The 19,752-nt window shown below is 39.6% G+C and overlaps 2 protein-coding genes across 4 annotated transcripts; one reads left to right on the top strand and one right to left on the bottom strand.

The window, feature by feature from the left end:
* The first annotated feature begins 5,101 nt into the window (after positions 1 to 5,101).
* pck2 (phosphoenolpyruvate carboxykinase 2 (mitochondrial)) lies at positions 5,102 to 14,643 on the top strand. Its single transcript, XM_068343948.1, has 11 exons — positions 5,102 to 5,530; positions 8,277 to 8,483; positions 8,605 to 8,789; positions 9,201 to 9,271; positions 9,441 to 9,576; positions 9,689 to 9,876; positions 10,030 to 10,192; positions 10,307 to 10,522; positions 12,060 to 12,197; positions 12,925 to 13,020; positions 13,167 to 14,643. Exons 1-11 carry the CDS (start codon positions 5,499 to 5,501, stop codon positions 13,631 to 13,633), a joined length of 1,899 nt encoding a protein of 632 aa, XP_068200049.1. The 5' UTR covers positions 5,102 to 5,498; the 3' UTR covers positions 13,634 to 14,643.
* A 16-nt stretch (positions 14,644 to 14,659) lies between these two features.
* On the bottom strand, positions 14,660 to 18,795 carry si:dkeyp-28d2.4 (B-cell receptor CD22). 3 transcript variants are annotated; one of them, XM_068343949.1, is made up of 8 exons: positions 18,475 to 18,795; positions 18,206 to 18,262; positions 17,571 to 17,954; positions 16,769 to 17,074; positions 16,419 to 16,679; positions 15,899 to 15,983; positions 15,531 to 15,570; positions 14,660 to 15,320 (listed from the first exon to the last, which is right to left on the bottom strand). In XM_068343949.1, exons 2-8 carry the CDS (start codon positions 18,240 to 18,242, stop codon positions 15,129 to 15,131), a joined length of 1,305 nt encoding a protein of 434 aa, XP_068200050.1. In that variant the 5' UTR covers positions 18,243 to 18,262; positions 18,475 to 18,795; the 3' UTR covers positions 14,660 to 15,128. The 3 variants fall into 3 exon arrangements, with proteins under 3 accessions (XP_068200050.1, XP_068200052.1, XP_068200051.1); XM_068343951.1 differs by having other exon boundaries at positions 17,808 to 17,954; positions 18,475 to 18,793; XM_068343950.1 differs by lacking the exons at positions 18,206 to 18,262; positions 18,475 to 18,795 and having other exon boundaries at positions 17,571 to 18,194.
* Positions 18,796 to 19,752: the final 957 nt, after the last annotated feature.

Raw genomic sequence — 19,752 nt, 5'->3', positions numbered from 1 at the left:
AAATTTTTATGCAGGATGCCCTTTCTACTGCTCCCCTCTGCATTTGTCCGGGCTTGGGACCAGCCTGTAATTGATACTGGCTTGTGTCTGAGATTGAACCTGGGGCAGCACACAAGTGAAGCATGCGCTCTAAGAAAAGACCCCTACAGAGCATTTTTGAGGTCAGTCTGTGTCTGCGACTGTCATGACTACTGACAATTCTTTTACTCTATTCTTTTGAGTGTTTTCCTGTACAGTATTAAAATCTTTCCTTTTGGAGTCATCTCCACCTCCCTGCACTCAATCAAGTCCATTCCCATCACCCGTGTTGTCTCAGCCACTTGCTAACTAACTCCCATTCAGTCCCAAAACTACATAACCTCTGTTCAGCCCTGTCTCTGTTCAGACAGGTTGTTAGTTTTAATCCAACTCTCCAGCATTCCTGTTCTCTTTTTGACTGCTGTGTACTGATACTACCTGACTTATGGATCCTGTTTTTGCTTGTTTAGACTGATTACCTGGTTTTGTAAACTTTGCTTTTGAAATTATGTATGGATTTGGAGTTTGCTCTCCTGTTGTGCTTTTGGGTCCCCTCCGTCAGTTACGTGACAGCTACTGAGACATGCATGATCGGTTGTACATGCTGCTCTTTCATCAGGAGCAGCCGGTGTCGCCCTGGTCAAGTTAAAACATTAAACAGATACAATGAAGAGAAAGGACCTCAAAGCCTCTCATTGTAAACACCATGTCACCTGCACTATTACGTTATATCACCATGCCAACATGGTGTGTGTTATACCAGATTAAATCAAGTAAGCCCTCAAATTGCATCATGTGGTAGCTAGAATACACACAGATTTAATTAAAAACCTTCCTATAATGTCATAAATCAAAACCATAACTAGATAGAAGGAGGAGTTTTGATCATGGATCTGTGCAATAGGTGAACGTCTGTGGTGTGTAGCGGCAGTAACTGTCCACATGGGGGCTTGGGGGTCAGAGGATGGTCAGTTCAAGTCCAGTGTGAACTGGTTGCTGCAGAGGTGCCAGTTCACCTCCGTAGCACTACCAATGTGCCCTTGAGCGTTGCACCGAACCCCACAGGCTGCTCCTGGGGCGCTGCCGTGTGGCTACCCATCATTTCACCATCTCTCCATTTACTTGCATGTCTATAGAGTCTTTGTGTGTGTGTGTGTGTGTGTGTGTGTGTGTGTGTGTGTGTGTGTGTGTGTGTGTGTGTGTGTGTGTGTGTGTGTGTGTGTGTGTGTGTGTGTGTGTGTGTGTGTGTGTGTGTGTGTGTGTGTGTGTGTGTGTGTGTGTGTGTACCTCTGCGTGTGCACTCTCTGGCCTGTGTGTGTCAAGTGTAAAAAGAATTTCCCCGTCTGGAGACTAATAAAGTTTCTAAAATTAAAAAAAATAATAATAATGCGTCACTCCTCAGGCTTGAGGTTTCACAAGAAGTTTGATCCCAAGGGCAAAGAGTGCGCATGTTTACAGTCTGAGCAGTTATTGATTCTTTTATTTGATTGGATAAGTGATGAAAAGTTGGTGTGCGATTTACGTCATGAAAGCTATTGGGAAAGCGTTCAGACAAAGGTCACGTATCTGAACACAGTGATGACAACTTCACGACAGTAGAATGTGTCTTCATAAGTTTTATTATGATACTTTTTATTCAATTGCTTGATTAAGTTGTGTCATTTATGGGAAATGAGAATTCTGTTTTTGTTCCCAGTTTGTAAAGACTTAATTTGAACATTGAAGTCACTGTTATTCGAGGGTATAACACTAATAGACATATTAAAATCACACAGCTGGTTTTAAAATCATGATATTTTGTACATGCACTATTTAGACATTTTAGAATGCTTAGCTATAGACTGTTAAACCAGATGGAAACATCTAAATAGAAGATGTACAATTTACTTTAGATGCCAAGGCTTTTTCGTTTTTGTCTTTTTTCTCTTCATAACCTTGTGGTACGTATTCATTTATCCAGTATGTGTGATCTCATGTGTTTAGATGGTTGCAGGCGCTATCAGAGAATATGAGACAGAGGGGCTGAAGTTTAACATGACATTCTAGACTAATCTTCATCTGGAGTATGCAGCATATTCAGCCTAACCACACCCCTTTACTTCCCCCCCTCACTGTCAGGTTGTACACGTACATGTGTATGGCAGGCCCCCCTCCCAGTTCAGAATCAGAATCAGAATCAGAAAATAGTTTATTGCCCGGTACAGCAAAGTTTACCACACAAGGAATCTGACGCGGTGTCGGGTGCATTAAAATGTGGCAGGAAGCAATGAGGAATAAAAATATAAGAAGCATTAAAAAAACAACAACCCCTCCCCACTATTTACAATTTAAATTTAAGGTCATTCCCAGAGACATTAACAGGAAATTTGCTATTTAAAATCCAGATACATACACAGGATCATGCCTGAAAGTAAAACCATTTCACTCACAAAACAGGCTTATCAGTGTTGTAATAGTGATGATTATGACATTAGGTTATGTAGCCTAAGGTGTCAGAAATCACATATCTACATTTATATTTCTCTCAGACATAGAAGGGAGGCAAGGACTCACTGGACTGCTTAAAACGAATAATTAATCAGAAGACATTTTATTCTTGACACTAACAGCCTCCCACAATATGAGGATTTACTCCTTTAATTAACATTATCAAGTAAACAACCAAAGGTCTCAAGAACTAGTCATTCAAACATTGACATTGGTCAACATTGGTAAATTAATAAAACAATCAGTGGATGAACCGATGAAATATATTATATTTCTCTTGCTCTAGACAACCAACACTGTTTAAAACAACTCTAATACACTAATCTGTTTATCTGTGACAGGGTGCTGTGGTTCCGGAAGATTGACCTAAAAGTTTATCATCCAGTACACTGAGGACAGGATAGTCGTATTTCTGGTCTTATTGGAACAAGATTCCATCTATCAAACCAGTTTGATTAACCCTTCCTGACACAAGGTCAACATTCTTGTACTGTCTGTCATGACATAAGCATGTTCAACACTCAAGTCTCAGTTAATATAGTACTGTATATGTGAATCAGCAGCACCAGAGAGTAAAATAATACACTGTGAGCTGTTCATAATTTACACATGGTTGTGACAAATAATCTGTAGCTCAGACAATACACAGGGTTACATATTTAAAAGCAGACAACATTTCAGCATTTTGTCATTCTCATCTTCGTAGCACTGTAAAAAGAAAAGCTAGGGCCAATCTCTAGTCTCCAACGAGTGGTTATATTTAAACAGTTTCTAATGTAAGGTTTCCTATCTTAATCGACTACTGTTAACATTATATCGATAAATTATTTATCTGTATTACTTATTGACATCTGTGACCTCCTTGGATGCTCTGAGGACGTAATTTTCCACAACTTTTCCTCATTAAAGGGCAACTTGTTGAATACATGATGCTTTCAAATTTCCTTGCATGTCATGTTAAAAAAGGAATTTTGTATTATATCTTAGTACATCTGGGAATACACCACAATTCAATATTCATTATAGAAAAAAATCACTGCCATACTAATCCTTGGTAAGAACATCTTTGCCATGTAGCCATTGTATTTGGTGTTGGTATGTGCAACATTGTGGGAGTCTGCCTTTTAGTGCGAAAGATAGTCCGCTTTTGTTCTGACATGACTCAGGTTAGATTAGGTGAATTATCATTTTACATGCTCTATTAAAGTAAAGATAATTATATACAGGTAAAGTAAATGTAACTGAGGGAAGTAACAATGCTTTTTATTGTTAAGACATCATATCTGAGGGGAACAATGGTGATTAAAGAATAACCACAGAGAAGAAGTATTTTAGCCAACCTCCATTATCACTATCAAGGTCTGCATATTCTAAGTGCACAGTAGCGTGTATAATGTCAAAGTAGAGAGAATAATCAGCTTAATACAGTACCGTTAACTAGTATTGATCTCTGTTGGTTAAACTCACTGACGCTCAGGGTGCAGTAATGGCTGTTATCGGTATGGAGTTTGTGAGTCAGAGGGTCTTATAGGGGCCATGAAGGCGGTCAATAGATTGACTCAGCAGAAATCATTGTCAGTAATTGTCAGTATTCGTGCGTTTGTCTATTTGTCCATTCGTTACTCCACCAAATATCTTCGCACCCATTGCAGATAGAAAGATGAATCAAAACGCACATTACCCATGTGGCAAAGGGGATGAAAATGAGATGATGACCTTGACCTTGAAAAAAAAAGGTCAAGGTCAAATTTCAACTTTTGTACACTCAGGAACCGGACAAGATAGAAAGACGAGGGAAGAAGGCAAATGTGAAAAAGACCATAGATGAAAGCCAGTGCTTTGATCAATGACAGTAGGTCAGAGCACTTGCTTTGATCTTTGACCTATGCAAGTTGGTCAGGATAATATTTTGACTGCCTTGGTGCTAGTTTTGACTTTGACGACATTCATTTAATGAAATTTCCTCTATCAGAAATCCACCATATTATCTGGATCTATAATAATATCTGCTTTTTTTTTACATATTCTCACCAGTGTGCTAGAGTAGATTAATAATTTCCCTATGGGTATCAATACAGTATCTATCTATCTATCTATCTATCTATCTATCTATCTATCTATCTATCTATCTATCTATCTATCTATCTATCTATCTATCTATCTATCTATCTATCTATCTATCTATCTATCTATCTATCTATCTTTGTATTGACTTTAAACTATATTTGTGTACATATTGTTGTTATACTGTGACTTGTCTACTTTGATGGTGTTCATTTGAGTAGTCTTCTTCCAGTTTTTATGACGTTTATTTGTAGACTTGTTTGACTCGTACTACGGTGAAGGGAAGACCCGCCCTATTCCTTCTGTGATTGGTCAGTGCCTGTTAATTGGGTGGTCCTGGTTTAACCATGAAGGCCATTGAGGATCCGACAAGAACAAAATTGTTAACCAATCACAGGAGGAGTAGACTGCACATTGGCTTCACCATAGTAGGTTATCGGTAACTTCTACATACTGGAGCTCGTCTTTCCGGGTTTCGGTTCAACAGGTTTTATGATCAGTGTTAAAGTACGTGATGACGACAAACTCGGAAAACTTGAACTACTCGGCAGTGTCAACCTAGATGGTCGCTGTGTTATATAAATAAAAAAAAATTAAAAAAAACCCGACGAGCACAAACTCCAACCGGATATTTAAATCGGAAGGCGCCTCCTCTTCCTCGTGAAAGCCCACCGGGAGATGAACCGGTGTCCACTGTCCTCTTTTTCTGAGGGGACTTTGTGAAGCGAATGTGCTGGACGCTGCGCTCGGCACCGTGTGTTTGCTGGTGACATCAAAGCCACGATGAGCAAAGTGCAAAGGTCCCCTGAGAGCAGATAGGAGCCAGCTGTAGCCGAACGCACCCCCGATCCGCTCCGCTCCGCTCCTAGCTTCATGAGGCTGCCCAAACTTGACTTTTATAACACAAAGTTTTAGTTTTTACACCCAAGATGGCGTGCCTTTTGCTTCGAGTCATAAGAAAGTAAGTAATTGTGACTTTTATTAATGAAAACGTGTTTTTTTTTTCCTCAGTATGTTTGTTCATATTGTTTCTCTTTACAATCTGATGTTCCTGTCAAAACTAGAAGCTAACTGTGTTTAATAAATATCTCTACCTTTAGCCTGTTTTTATGTAATTAGCCGAAATATATATATATATTGTGTGTGTACCTGTATGTATATATATATATATATATATAATTATGAATTTCTAAGTGTAAAGTCAGTGTTAATTTACTTTGATGTCTCTTCATTAGTTAAACTAAGAATTATGCTCATTGATTTAGCCTGAAAACATTTTTTTTTCCATCCACAGAAAACCTTTTGGTGACTCCTTCCTATTTAAAATGAACCTTCCTTTATAAAAAAAAAAAGAATGATCACTTTTTTTGTGAGGCAGACAAACTGAAGACTATTGAGTCTACTGTGGGGTCACTGTGAGCGTCCTGTTTGTGTGTGAGCTTTTTGTGTTTTACGCGTTGCATGTGAGTGATATCTTAAGAGAAGCATGTGAATTGAGTGGCACAATGACTCGTGGCACTAATTGCAATTTTCTAAAATTTGCGAGAGCCCTGGGACATTTTCCACATTGCTGTCCTCACCATCTTCTCGTAGGGGAGGAGTGTCACCACATGATCCCTGTCCTACTTTGTCCTGGGCCTGCTTGGTGTACACATTACCCTGATGAGGGTATTGACCAGGATCCATTGGAGGACGGGTGTAGGCGTGTAGGACTGTGGATTGCACCGATTGGTTTGCTCTTTCGGAGGTGTGTTCAGAAGGGAGAATAGATAAGGAATAGGGAATGGATCCTGCAACAATTCCTCTACCTTTTTTTTTTTTAATCTGTAATGTTATGACCCTTATTTGAAGCATTACACACCATGTGGATCGTGGTGTTCCTGTGCTGCTGGGTAGTCAGATTTGGTGCAGCTCTATGTCAAGGTTGTCAGCTGAAGGCAGGCTTGTCCTCATGGATAGCTGGGGGACGGGTTGAAGAATGGACAGACAAAGGCCTGAGAAACAGAATGACTTCAGAGAGAGGAAAAAAAAAAGGGGGGAAGGGTCATAATTAAAGAAAATTGTAGCATTTTTGTGCAATGACGGGAAGACAATGCTGCTCATCCAGTCCACCCGTGCTTCTGCTTGCAAAGTGATAATTGACTTTCTCAGACTTTCTATTTGCGTTCCCAAACCGGGCATAGCAATTCAGGAATAATCCTCAAAAATCATCCCAAGGTTTACTCCAGGTCGTGCAGGAGACATTGTTTAATGAGACTTGGTCATTGAATATCACAGAAGTGTGTCAGTTGTTGTTTTAGGTAAATTCACACTTCAGCGTTTGTTCAGCAAATAATGTCTTCAAAATGACTTGTCACAAATTCCATGCTGTGAAAAACCACTACTAGGTTTCTAGTCCTGCATTTGTCTAAACCAGACTGACTAGAACAACATTTTAATTTCCGTCACAGATACCCGATGCGTCCGCTTACAGAAAGTTGTCACTTTTATGAGAAGGGTTGCTGTGACTCATCGCTATCCGTCTCTTGTTATATTGTTTTCATGTGTCACTATTAATTGTGAATACATTTTCCGCCCTGAGGAATGTCTACAGGTCGTGTTCAGGCTGCTCGTCATCAAATAAGGAAGCATTTCTGCTCCTGGTTACTCAGAGAAGTTTCTATGTGGTTTAGACTGACTGTAGATGATTCCAATGACTTACATGTTTTAACATCCAGATCTATAGTGGAGGAACAACAGAAACTATTAATTATTCATTCATGCATTCATTACTCCCACATAAATGTTTAAACAGCTCGAGTGTACAGTTCACCTGTTAGAGGCAGTTTGGACCCAGAGGCATCAGGTTGTCCTCAGTTAAAAGTTACCTTTGCTGTCTCTCTGCATGACTGCAACTCGTGCGATTTGATCAGAAATGCACATGTTGCTGTTTCGGAAACACAAAGTAGAGGTGTGTAACGTCTATTCCCAATCAGAATGTGGGTCCAGAATATGGTGGAAATTTCTTTTAAACCACTTGGGAGTGAATTTTATTTACACTGTAATCACAATCTACCTGGACTTCTGGTTTGACAGGATTTATATAAAGAGGTTATCAACGTTTACATTAATCATTTAGCAGATGCTTTTATGCAAAGGGACTTGCATGTTATTCACATTTCGCAGAGACAAAAGGAAAATAAACCCCACAGTCGCACTATTTATTTTTGGACCATTGCTTTTGAGCGACAGGAGGACCATCAGACCGCAGGCTTGTGTGTGAACAGCTTGCGTGGCTGCTACCTTCACAGTAGCTTCAGTTTGTGGTACTGACGTGGTTAACAAACAATAAGTTCACTCCCTGCATGGATTTCTGTGGAGACGTTTTATGCCTTATTAAATTGTGGTTTGTTTGTTTTTTATCTTGCGTTACTTCAGGATCCTTCAGGAAAAGACCTGTGAACTTGAATGCACTTCACACTGTGGAATGGAAAATAACTTGTGACTTTAGTGACTTTGCAGAGATGGTTGGTAAATGTGAATTGCGTCATAAGGCTACTAAAAAAATCAAGTTCCTTCTGGAGTGACAGCTGCTTCAGTAGCAGTTTAATTTTGCGTTACTTTTGTGTCAAAGCATTTCAAAAATGGTCCATCAGTGTAGTTCTAATTTCATCTGGTGGCAAATAAAGGAATAAAAAGTAATTCTAAGAATGGTTGTACTCTTCCAGACATGGAGCTGTGAATGTTGGGGTTCGACCCCTGGCCTCCGTCCGCTCACTTCCTCCAGTGGTGGCGGAATTTGTTAAGAGAGCAGTGGATGAGTGCAAGCCAAGCAATGTTCATGTGGTGACCGGAACGCCGCAGGAAACGGCCAGCATTCTGGCAGGTCTGGAGAAGGAAGGGATGGTCAAGAGGCTCCCCAAATACGAGAACTGGTAAGTTGTTCCACAACCGCATGCATTCAGTGATGCACTGGTATCAATGCTCTTAATCTCTTCTGAAGATGATCAGTTTTTTATTTCATGCTGATTCCTGCTGTTTGTTTGTTTTATTTAGTTGGTTGGCGCGCACAGACCCAAAGGATGTGGCTCGGGTGGAGAGCAAGACTGTCATTGTGACCAAGAACCAGAGGGACACCATCCCCATCCCCGCTGCAGGGGTGAAGAGCCAACTGGGCAGCTGGATGAACGAGTCCGACTGGCAGAGAGCCAGACAGGAGCGTTTCCCCGGATGCATGGCAGGTACGTAGTTGGAAATATAGGAAGTGTTGGTGTTATCAGCTTCTCTCTGTCTGAACAGTAACCAACCGTTACCGCAAAAACAGGTGAGCAAGAGATTCTGTGATGTTTGATTTCCTGCACTTGAACATCAGCGGACAACCAAACACCTTTAGGTTGTCTTGAAGACACGACAGACCTCTCTTAAAAGAGCCCAGGGATATTTATATTGCAAAAATTCAATAATAAAATTATTATTCAATTGTGAACAATTTTTAAACGGAGAACGAAAATAAATCGCATCAGGAGTGTGTGTGTGTGTTGTCACTTTTATATTAGAAGATGCAGTGGTATGTCCAACATTACAAATATTTTAATGTTAAGTAGAAAACAAAAGGCATTAATGTAAAGTTTTTGCTTCTTTTCCCTCTCTAGGTCGGACTATGTACGTAATTCCTTTCAGTATGGGTCCTGTTGGCTCCAGTCTGTCTAAATATGGCGTCCAGGTACCTGCCTGTGCTCCTTCAAACTCGATACTCAGAACACAATTTGCAATAAAGTAATAAAGCTGATAACTATTCTTACTGTTGTAATTTACCATGCTGCTGTATCACTTATATTCCTCAATCACTTTGTTAGGTTAACCATCAAGTGAAACATTTTGTTCTCTTCCAGGTGACTGACTCTCCATATGTAGTAGCCAGTATGGGAATCATGACTCGCATGGGCACTCCTGTCTTGAATAAACTGGCTGAAGGAGTGGACTTTGTCCGCTGTCAGCACTCTGTAGGACGACCTTTACCTCTCAATGGTGTGATTTCCAAAAGTCTGAAGCGAGTTGTCACTTGGCTTTATGTTACTTTAAATTTCATAAGTCTTTTCACCATGCTTTCCTGTGCTTGTGTCTCTTTTCTTCTCTGCAGGTCCTCTAGTCAACTCGTGGCCCTGTAACCCAGACAAGGTGCTGATTTCTCACCTGCCAGACGACCGGCAGATCATGTCCTTCGGTAGCGGCTATGGAGGAAACTCTCTTCTAGGAAAGAAGTGCTTTGCCCTTCGGATTGCCTCCCGAATCGCCAAGGATGAAGGCTGGCTGGCCGAACACATGCTGGTGAGTGAAGCAGCATTGAGCATTAAGGAGCATTAAATTAAATAGAAAGTAATAGAAATATATTTATTTGCTTCATTCCAAAGTGGACATAATGTTATTTTGTTTAATGTTGACTTCATGAAAGTTTTTCTTTCCCTTCTCCACTCTCCTCAGATTCTGGGCATCACCAACCCCCAGGGGGTGAAGCGTTACGTGGCAGCGGCCTTCCCCAGCGCCTGTGGGAAAACCAACCTGGCCATGATGAAACCGGCCCTGCCGGGCTGGAAGGTGGAGTGTGTGGGAGATGACATCGCATGGATGAAGTTTGACAGCCAAGGTGAGGAGGAGGAAGGCTCACTTCCGCACACACACACACACACACACACACACACACACACGTAATTAATTTATCAGGCTGTAGCATGAACTCTTCCCCTGTCTGACTCTGAAGGTAAACTGAGAGCCATCAACCCAGAGAATGGATTCTTCGGTGTTGCGCCTGGAACCTCAGACAAAACCAACCCTTATGCCATGACTACTATTGCCAGAAACACTGTGTTCACTAATGTTGGTGAGACCAGCGATGGAGGTGTGTGGTGGGAGGGCCTCGACCCCCCAGCAGCCGGGATCACTCTCACAGATTGGCACGGCAAAGCTTGGAAGCAAGGTAACCTCCAAGAGGCCTGTGGAGGGTTTATGAAGACTTCAGTGCAGAGCTGGGGTGGCACAATTTTGTCTGGTGGGCCACACAGGGTACCAAACTTTAACAAGTGGGCTAGTTGAGGGTTTATTGTACTAATGCAAATGTTAATACCATAATATGCAGTAATACCTGGAGGCACGAGTTTAATTTGTTCTATGACTGAGTTTGTAAGTCAATCTTCTCGTGCCTCAAACAAAATTTCCCCATTTAAAATAACTGAAATAATTTAAACCCATTCCAGCCTTGTAGAAATGCCCCAAAATGCGTAAATTATATTTTAAAAAAGTTATCAACCGACATACATGCATACTTTATCGGTGCGTAATTAATTATATTCAAGTTAATTAAACAATAATATAGTCCCCGATTCATCCGGAACGTCCCCCAGCTCTTGCTCCAGGAACCCCCGCGACCCACAAAGTGGAAGAAAACGGATGGATGATGAAAAGAAACACAGAAGTCACGAACACACATGTGCTACATCTTTACTCTGCGGATCATGTGTGGGAAAGAACGAGATGCGGTCTCGGCTGATGTTGTACCCATCCACCAGCTAGTGGTGGTGTGCTGAAACACGACTCATAACGTGGATTTTCACTCGTCTCAATAAATAAAAAATATGGACAGAGTGACGAGTCGTATCTCAAAAAACTGTTATGTTGAGTCACTCGTATCTCACAGTACTACTGAAAAAGGTTTTGCCTTTAACAGGCTGCAAAACGTACATATGCAACGACTATTGTAAAAATTATTTTACTAATCCTGTCTTTATTTCCAAATGATCTCCCCTCCAACTCTGGATATAATAGGCCCCGTTACCAAAGAAACCCCAAAACACCTATCCATCCATTTTCTTGTAAGAAAAGACTACTGTCATCATCTCTGCTGTAGCTGCTTTGCGAGTCACGGGTGTGCGAGAGGTGGAGTACTCTGGATGCGTCACCAGAGTTTTGCAGAACCACATACAACCACTCACACGAACACGCATACCTACAGGCCATTTAGAACCAATAAAGTTCACCTCAACGTACAAACACTGAACAACAAAAATTAAAATTCTAGAGTCTATGTACTGTAGGTAATCATTTTTTATTCACCTGTTGGTCACAAGACATCTAAAACTTCACTCTGACGACTGAAAAACGGCCTCAGATCGTCACACTACTCTGGAGATACTTGGAAGCTTAAACATTCAACTGTAAGAATAGAAAAGAGAATACATTCATAACAGAAACTAGTCAGTATCACTCATCCCTGCTTGCTGAATAATTCAAGCCAACTGATGAGGTGTAATCTAACCAGCTGTAGTGTGTTTTGTGTCATCTAGTGGTACATTAAAACTACAGATATTTGAGCATGTAGCTGTCATCTGCCAGTGGTGGGGGTGTCAGTATCCTGAGACACAAATCTAGTTTTCTCTTCTCGCAGATGTTCCAGTTATGAACCACGATCTAGATGTTTACAAAGTTAGAACAAACCGTTGTTTCCTCTTTGTCAATAGGAAGCTCCACTCCATGTGCCCATCCCAATTCCCGCTTCTGTGCCCCAGCCGGTCAGTGTCCAATCATTGACCCTAAGTGGGAGAGCGAGGAGGGCGTTCCCATCGATGCCATAATCTTTGGTGGCAGGCGTCCAGAAGGTTTGTGCTGCTTTCTTTTATTTGCTCACCACAGAATTTGTCTTAAATGATCACAGATATTATCAGCACTTTCTCAAGAACTGGATCTTTGCTGATGTATCGCTTTTAGTTGTCAGTTTAGTAATCGGAAACTTGCATGGAGGGAAGTAAGATAAATCAGGTCAAGTACGTCTCACGCAGAGAACAGGTAAGGAAGTCAAGATGCAATTTTAGTTCATCTGTTGAAATGCTGTGCATGAAAGTGTTCTATAGCCATAAAGAAATACAGTAGAGGCATTAATACAATAAGTACAGTGTGTGTTTTATTTCACAACATATTACATGTTCGAGCTATGACGTTTGAAGTCGGCATCCACACAAACTACAAAAAAACATCACGTTCCCTTGGTATGTTTGCAGAACTGAAATGACGCAAAGCAGCGGTAATTAGCTAATAGCTGCCTTTTTCCAACAAGCAGCTACAGATGGATCGACTACAAATAGTGTGAGGCAGCCGATCGTCTGTACAGACATAAACATCATCTCCATTAGTGGGATTAAATGTCGTAATTTCCTTAGTATACAACTTTGGTAAATTACTTTGGTTGACACATACTTTATCTTTCAAGTTGCGTGGAAATGATTTGGCTCAAATCCAACCCTCATGCAATAATCTGTGATTTTTGGTTTTTAACTTAAAGAGTTAAATTATGTAAAAAAAACAAAACCCCAATGTTACTGTTGTCAGGAGTCCCTTTGGTCTATGAGTCTTTCAACTGGAAACACGGAGTCTTCGTGGGTGCTGCCATGAGGTCTGAGGCCACAGCAGCTGCTGAGCATAAAGGTACAAACTCGAACCTGATTTCCTTCCATCCTGAACACTTTTTGATAATTTAGACTAGGGGGGTTTAGTAGATGACTAGGTAAAGATGTTATTCACGCTATTGTTTATCACAAGGAAAACCCTTTTTTTTTTTTTTTAATCTTCAGGCAAGGTGATCATGCATGACCCGTTTGCCATGCGGCCCTTCTTCGGTTACAACTTTGGCGATTACCTCGCTCACTGGCTGAGCATGGAAAACCGAAAAGCCCCCACCCAACTGCCCAAGATCTTCCACGTCAACTGGTTCAGAAAGGATCCCGACACCGGCGCCTTCCTTTGGCCCGGATTCGGCGAAAACGCTCGAGTCCTGGAGTGGATCTTCAAGCGTTGCAGCCAGGGGAGGGAAGACGAAGCAGCCAAAAAGAGCATTATTGGCTGGCTGCCAGAAGATGGCGCCATCAACACTGAGGGTCTGAGCAACGTGGATATGGGCGCCCTGTTCGACGTTCCCACACCTTTCTGGCAGAAGGAAACAAAGGAGTTGAGAGCCTATTTCACTCAACAAGTCGGAGCCGACCTTCCAGATCAGGTGGAGGCTGAGCTGAAGGCGCTGGAAGACAGAGTACATATTTGAAACCCCATTCAACAAAGCAATCACTAAATACTCAGGATTCCAACATGAAGATGCTAACATTCTCTACATCAGTTTTTCAAACAGAGAATTTAGTTCTCAGTCATGTTGGCGAAAAACCTAGTTTTGATATTGTCCTCGTAAATAAACGCTGAAACTGGATAACCAGGTTGAAATTCCTGGCAGAAAGGTCACAGTTTTCGGTGTTCACATCTGTTTTTACAGGATATTTAATTGCACGAATCAGTAACGTTTCACTACCTATTTACTGATATGAAAATACATTTTTGAGAATTCCCCAAAGGTACAAATGCATCAATATAATCATTAGTTAATTGATACACAGTACCTCTATAAACATTAGACGAAACAACTTTCATTCATTGACCGTCTTTTGTTGTAAGAAGAGAAACCTGTCAGACTTCATGTCTCGTCTGGAATCTGAGAAGCTAATAATAAACAATACAATAAATATGCTTTGGACACTACTTCACTAAATAATGCTGCAACACTGGTGCTGGAGTTTTATTTTTGTCAGCAGGGAAATGTCAATGTGAGGGTTAGTTTTTTGATGTGGAGGAGCTAATGTCACTACCTCCGTTCACACGCAGGACTTGTTCTGACACCAGAACAGCCAGCGTGCCTGTGAGACATTAACAGTAGTGCCTTCCTTGCTAATGTTTACAAGCAAAGCCCAAAGAAAAGTTAAGTATTTTTACTCATGAAAAGTTTTAAAGTGAATTTTAGTTTCAGTTTTTAAAACTACAATGTCTTTTGAAATGCCTTTTGTTTTCGATTTGAGTTTTGATATGATTTATATGCCAGAAGTGCATTTACCACACAAAACACAGCAGATTTGTGTAATTTCTATGCATAATTTGCCACTTTGTTGTAAATTGCAATTAAGCTCTATGATTTCAGGTGATGTTTACACAAAATAAATGAAATGTTGGACCAATAAATGCAACTGAGGTTGCATACATATATTTTTATTACAGTGCAATGAATAAATGTCTTCAAATGCAGAAAGACTGTCTCATTCATTTATTTGACTAGGTCAAATGATTTTGTGAGATCTTTAATAACACCAAAAAATAAAACCTTTTCTATATGGAAAGTATATTAATATAATGTATGGAAAGAATTACTCTTCTTAGCTCAAGGAAAAAATCCATGTATATTAACTGCTCAGGATGATGATGCCATTGAAAATAAATCAGCCAGAATCTGTTTATTTATATATCCAAATAATTTGTCTCCAACCCTTTCAAAGAAGGATTTACTGAAATAAAAATACTTTTCAAAATTATTAACACAAAATATACAGAAAAAAAAGAAACTATAACAGTAATTACAATAATAAAATTTTCAAATAACATGCAGTGAACTGAAGGCACTGACGAACATTTCTTTGTAAAAATGAAAAAAAAAAAATTGCTGTATTTTTTTAAATGCATACATTCATCAGTCTTCACCTGAACACAGGTGGACTCTGGGCTCAGCTGTTCGCCATCTTTTTGGACACGTTGACTTCTGCATACAGGGTATCCTGTTGCTGCTCACGGTCCTGCACTGAGGCTGAGGATGGTTTAGACTTCATCCTGGAGAAATCGATCACTCCATAATGGATTTCTTCTTGTTCTTTTGCCCTTCCTGGTTCTTGATCGTGTGGCTGTCCAGGTGTAAGACTCTGTTAAAAAATAGACAAAACTCATTCTGCTTTTGGAGAAAACCTCAGAAAAAGTTGACAAATAAACTGAATGATGTCATGTACCACAGTAGATTGAAAAATGTACTACGTTAACATGATGCTCTATCAAGTTCTTTGTGTTTATTCAAACTGACTTGAGTTTAATATGGACATTCAGAACAACACGTGATTCTGTTCGTGTTTCTTCACCTGCGTTTCTTGCTGTGTTTGATGCTTTAATTTAAACCACCTGGAAAAAAAATAGGAAAGCATCCAGCTTATTTGTTTTCATAAAAACAACATTAACAACAAGAGCAATAATGATAATAATCTAAAGCCTTTAACGTGCTTTAATGCGTGACTTACTTATAGCTTAAATACAGTTTAAAAAAGTCATCAGTCAGAACGAAATTCAACAATTACTAAAAACAATAATCCTAATGGTATTAAAGTCATTCATATCTTGGATGATTTGAAAGAGGACCTTCAAACCTTCAGCTTTTTACAATAAAGAAGAACACATGCACAGAAATGTGTGTTTCTTTTTACATAATTTGAAAATCATTTTAAGTACTAACCAAAGTGTGACGACCACACAGATGAGTACAATGATCCCAATGACCGCTCCAAGGACCGTCTGCCATGTCGAAGTGAAACTTGACTCTGCTCCCGCAGGAAACGAGAATACAGTAAGTAACTAAGTTGTGAATAAGAATTAGCACTAAGCTCAGCTTCACTTTGCAAAATATTGTAATTTACAAATGACCAAAAATGTTGTAGATCAGATTTGTTTGTGGATATCAGAATATAACGAGAGAACAATCTGAGCAGAGATTGTGACGAGGTTTCTGTTAGATTAATTCTGAAAATCATGTCTTTTCTCTTCTGCTGCTAAACTTATTTCCTTTTTACTTTCTTTATTTTGTCATTTTCACTTTCATATCCATCCCAATTCATTCCTACTTTGCCATACTGTCAAGAATGTTGAACTGTCATTCACATAATCTCTGTCCGGTCTGGGCTATACCTCGTGCTTACTTCATTTAAAATTACTTTATCCTTTTTTTCCTACATGATGCAGTATAGGTTCACATTTACCTTCATCGTTTAGATTAATCTCTTGAGATTTTTGTTCACCAAGATCATTTTTGGCCACACAGTAGTAAACACCTCCGTCTGTGACATTAAAACTGTACAAGGGCCCTTGAGATACATTTCTGGGTCCGTCTTCGCCAGCCTTGAACCACATGAAGTGGCTGATGGGAGGATTCCCTCTGCTGACACAGGTCAGGTTCACCCAGCTACCTGCCGACACCGGACCTGATGGGCTGATTAACACCCTGGTGTCCTTAGGGGCATCTGGGGAAATGTGGGAATGATTTTTTTTTTTTAAAATTCAAAACAGTCAACATCAAGTAAATAATCATCTGCTAATAACAAACTCTTACATAAAACACGGAGAGTCTTCCTCTCCTCTACTGTCCTGATATTTTTTCCTTCATTCACAGGATACCCAACAGAACAGGTGATGCTGAAGTCATCGTGTTGGTCTGAAACCTTGATCTCCTGGATTTTCATTGTTAAGCTTCCACTTTTACTTTCTTTTGCTTTGTTGTCAGAATCTTGTCCAACATCCAAGGAGATTTGAGGAGGAAATTGAGGACAGGGAGTAGAAGCAGAGCAGGTTATATTGACCAGGTCCCCTTCTTTCAGATCCTGACTTGAGATCTCGATCTGAGGCGTAGGAGGATAATCTGTGGGTTCAAATCAAAATGCCATCAATTATAGGCATATAGTTTGTCACTGTGGTTAACATTAGACTTCAATTGTGAACCTATAATAAAAATTCTGTCACAAGGTTGTGGTGTAGTAAGGGTAAGGATGAAATTTGATTTATACAGTTTATAGTTCTGTATCAGCAGGGAAAAAGAAAAAGGAGTAGGAAGTAAAATAATTGCATTGACAGACTGTTTTCTGAATATTGCAAATTTCTTAGAATAAACAAGACATTGGAGCTCATGCTGATATTTAAAGACTTCAAAGTTTGTCATGGAGTGGCAATGCAAAACCTTTTCTGTACACTGGCTGGTTTCTGTAACATGTGGCCACAACTCTTAATCATCCTGTACAGTAAATCATCCTTTACAACAAATATTTGCTTTCACAATGAAGAGAAATGCTATTACTCTTCCTCTTAAAGCCAAAACTGAAATAATCTAAAAGAAAGGCTAATAAAAAAATGTTTCCTACCTTGAACCACTATCGTAAGTTTATCACAGGATGCGGTCGCCAAGAATTGTTTGGTCTCAATTCTGAAGAAGTATATGTCAGTGTAATTTTTGTGTAAGTTGGAAAATAAAGTAGTGCAGTTTTTCTCATTCAGGTTTCCAATAATACTCATTGGATATGTGTTACTTTCTTTACTGCTGTTAAAAATGACATTTTCTGGAAAGGGGCCAAATTTCGAGTCAGTTTTAATCCACACACCAAAGATTTTTCCTTGGGTTTCGATCTCATGTCCTGATTCAGCTTTGTAGCTGCAAGGGATCTGCAAGCAAGATCCACTCAGTGCTTCCATCCTCTTCGGTGAGATGATGGACAGCGCTAGATTAGAAACGCATTTGGCCCAAGCACCTGCAAAAGCAAATCCTTTACTAAAGAAATTATGCCGAACATCTCTCCACACAGAAACTTGATGGTACAAAACGGCAACGTGTTGTATCTAAATGGGTTTTTTTTCTTTCCTAGTGACATTCTTGATTTTAAACATTTCTTTCCTTTGTCATGATCACTGCAGGAAGTAACTGTCTGCACCGCTCTCGCAGTTTTGTTTCCAAATCAGACACATACTGTAAATTATTCAAGAGACTGAACATAAAGCTCACCTGAAACAAACAGGACACTCAGTAAAAATGCCACCATTTCAAACAGAAACTTGCTCCCTGAATTAAAAAAAACAAACAACTGTTATATTCACCACAAGATATGTCATTTTATGGCAGAGTGCGCTTTTTTCTTAGAAACATCAACTGATACAAATAAATATAACAAAATATTGAGGTCCATTTGGACAGGCAAAGTAGAAGTCAGACATTAACAAATAAATGTCAGTACAGGACATGAAGAACACAAAAATTGTGAAGTATTTCCTCACCAAACGAGTCCACTGCTAGACAATGAGAAAAATAATGCTCGTTTCAAACCGAACTGAGGCAAGAAACTTCCCTTCAGTGGCTGTAAAGAAACCCGATGTTGCTTGACCCCAATGACTAAAAACTGTTGAAATACAGGAAGTGAGATATCACAACACTTTAACCTCCTTGAGTTTCAGCAATCTAAATGTGGACCATACATACCAAAACAGAATGAACTGATTCATTTAAACAGGTTAATGTGGTTCTGTGACATAAAAATCAGCACATTTCAGTGGTGTGTAACACGTATGTACTGGCTTCGCTGTGATTGTTTCATTACATCAGCAGTCTACAGCCATCGCTATGGTGAGCCAAAAAATAAATGATAATTCAAGTGATTAAGAACACGTGCCCCAAAAGCATCCTGATGCACAGAACAAGTGTCAGAAATATCAGGTTCCATAAATCCACATGGGATGAATGATTCATGACCGGCTTTGACAAAAACAGAAGACAAAGTAATATTCACAAATGTCTGATGCATGAAACAACAACAAAGACTAATGAGGAAATTATTTTTCATTCATTCATTCACCATGGCCTCAACATTGTGATGAAATAGCCCAAGTGTCTTATGCTAAAAACTACAGAATGATCCGGAAGACCTGGAATAGAAGATACTACAGTTATTGTTGCGTGTCAGCAGCATTTCTCTGCACCACTTCCCACTCTGGTCAGCAACCAACTCAGAAACCAATGTCCAGTATCAGTTTAAGTCAGACATTCACAGCCTGAACATGAATCATTTTGGAATATGCATGACATTGATGAGTCACGCTGAATGATTTGGTTCCTGCTCATATTTAGTCTTTTCAGTAATGTCAGTCACTGCTGATGTGCACAGATAAATCAAATGCATCTCAAAATAATGACTATCGTTGAAAAGCTTTTTTTTTTTATTTATTTATTTCACAAAGTGAAAAAAGTTTGATAGACTTACTACTTGTTTATAGTTTTATTTTTATTTAGACAATTATGACCTTCAACTAAAAACAGAAATCTCAAAATATTAGAATTAAATGTCAAGTTTGATTAAATCACTATAAAGGCTGTATAGAATCTATAGATGGATACATAAATAGATCGATCTATAGATTATACAGGTACAAACTATCTGAAGGATTTTCATGAGACTGGTTGGACTAGGGAATGTTTTTGTTGATGGATGATTGATGGGTGGATTATGGATGGATGGATGTGCACGGGCAGCGGTGACGACCACAGGTTTGAGAGGATTG

The sequence above is a fragment of the Antennarius striatus genome, chromosome 20 (genome assembly GCF_040054535.1).
Source record: "Antennarius striatus isolate MH-2024 chromosome 20, ASM4005453v1, whole genome shotgun sequence".
In the NCBI taxonomy this organism is placed as follows: domain Eukaryota; kingdom Metazoa; phylum Chordata; class Actinopteri; order Lophiiformes; family Antennariidae; genus Antennarius; species Antennarius striatus.
The sequence above is the reverse complement of the archived record's forward strand: the minus strand, read 5'-3'. Positions and strand labels throughout refer to the sequence as shown.

What these genes read in the sequence shown, in the direction of transcription:
- si:dkeyp-28d2.4 (XM_068343949.1), bottom strand. Translation starts at nt 18,242, where the DNA reads ATGGTGGCATTTTTACTGAGTGTCCTGTTTGTTTCAG. An exon ending in GATTAATCTAAACGATGAAG is followed by an intron (nt 15,984 to 16,418) that starts GTAAATGTGAAC and finishes CTGCGGGAGCAG; the next exon opens with AGTCAAGTTTCACTTCGACA. An exon ending in TGTGTGGTCGTCACACTTTG is followed by an intron (nt 15,571 to 15,898) that starts GTTAGTACTTAA and finishes TTTTTTTTCCAG; the next exon opens with GTGGTTTAAATTAAAGCATC.
- pck2 (XM_068343948.1), top strand. Translation starts at nt 5,499, where the DNA reads ATGGCGTGCCTTTTGCTTCGAGTCATAAGAAA. An exon ending in GATGAAGTTTGACAGCCAAG is followed by an intron (nt 10,193 to 10,306) that starts GTGAGGAGGAGG and finishes CTGACTCTGAAG; the next exon opens with GTAAACTGAGAGCCATCAAC. An exon ending in AGCAGCTGCTGAGCATAAAG is followed by an intron (nt 13,021 to 13,166) that starts GTACAAACTCGA and finishes TTTAATCTTCAG; the next exon opens with GCAAGGTGATCATGCATGAC.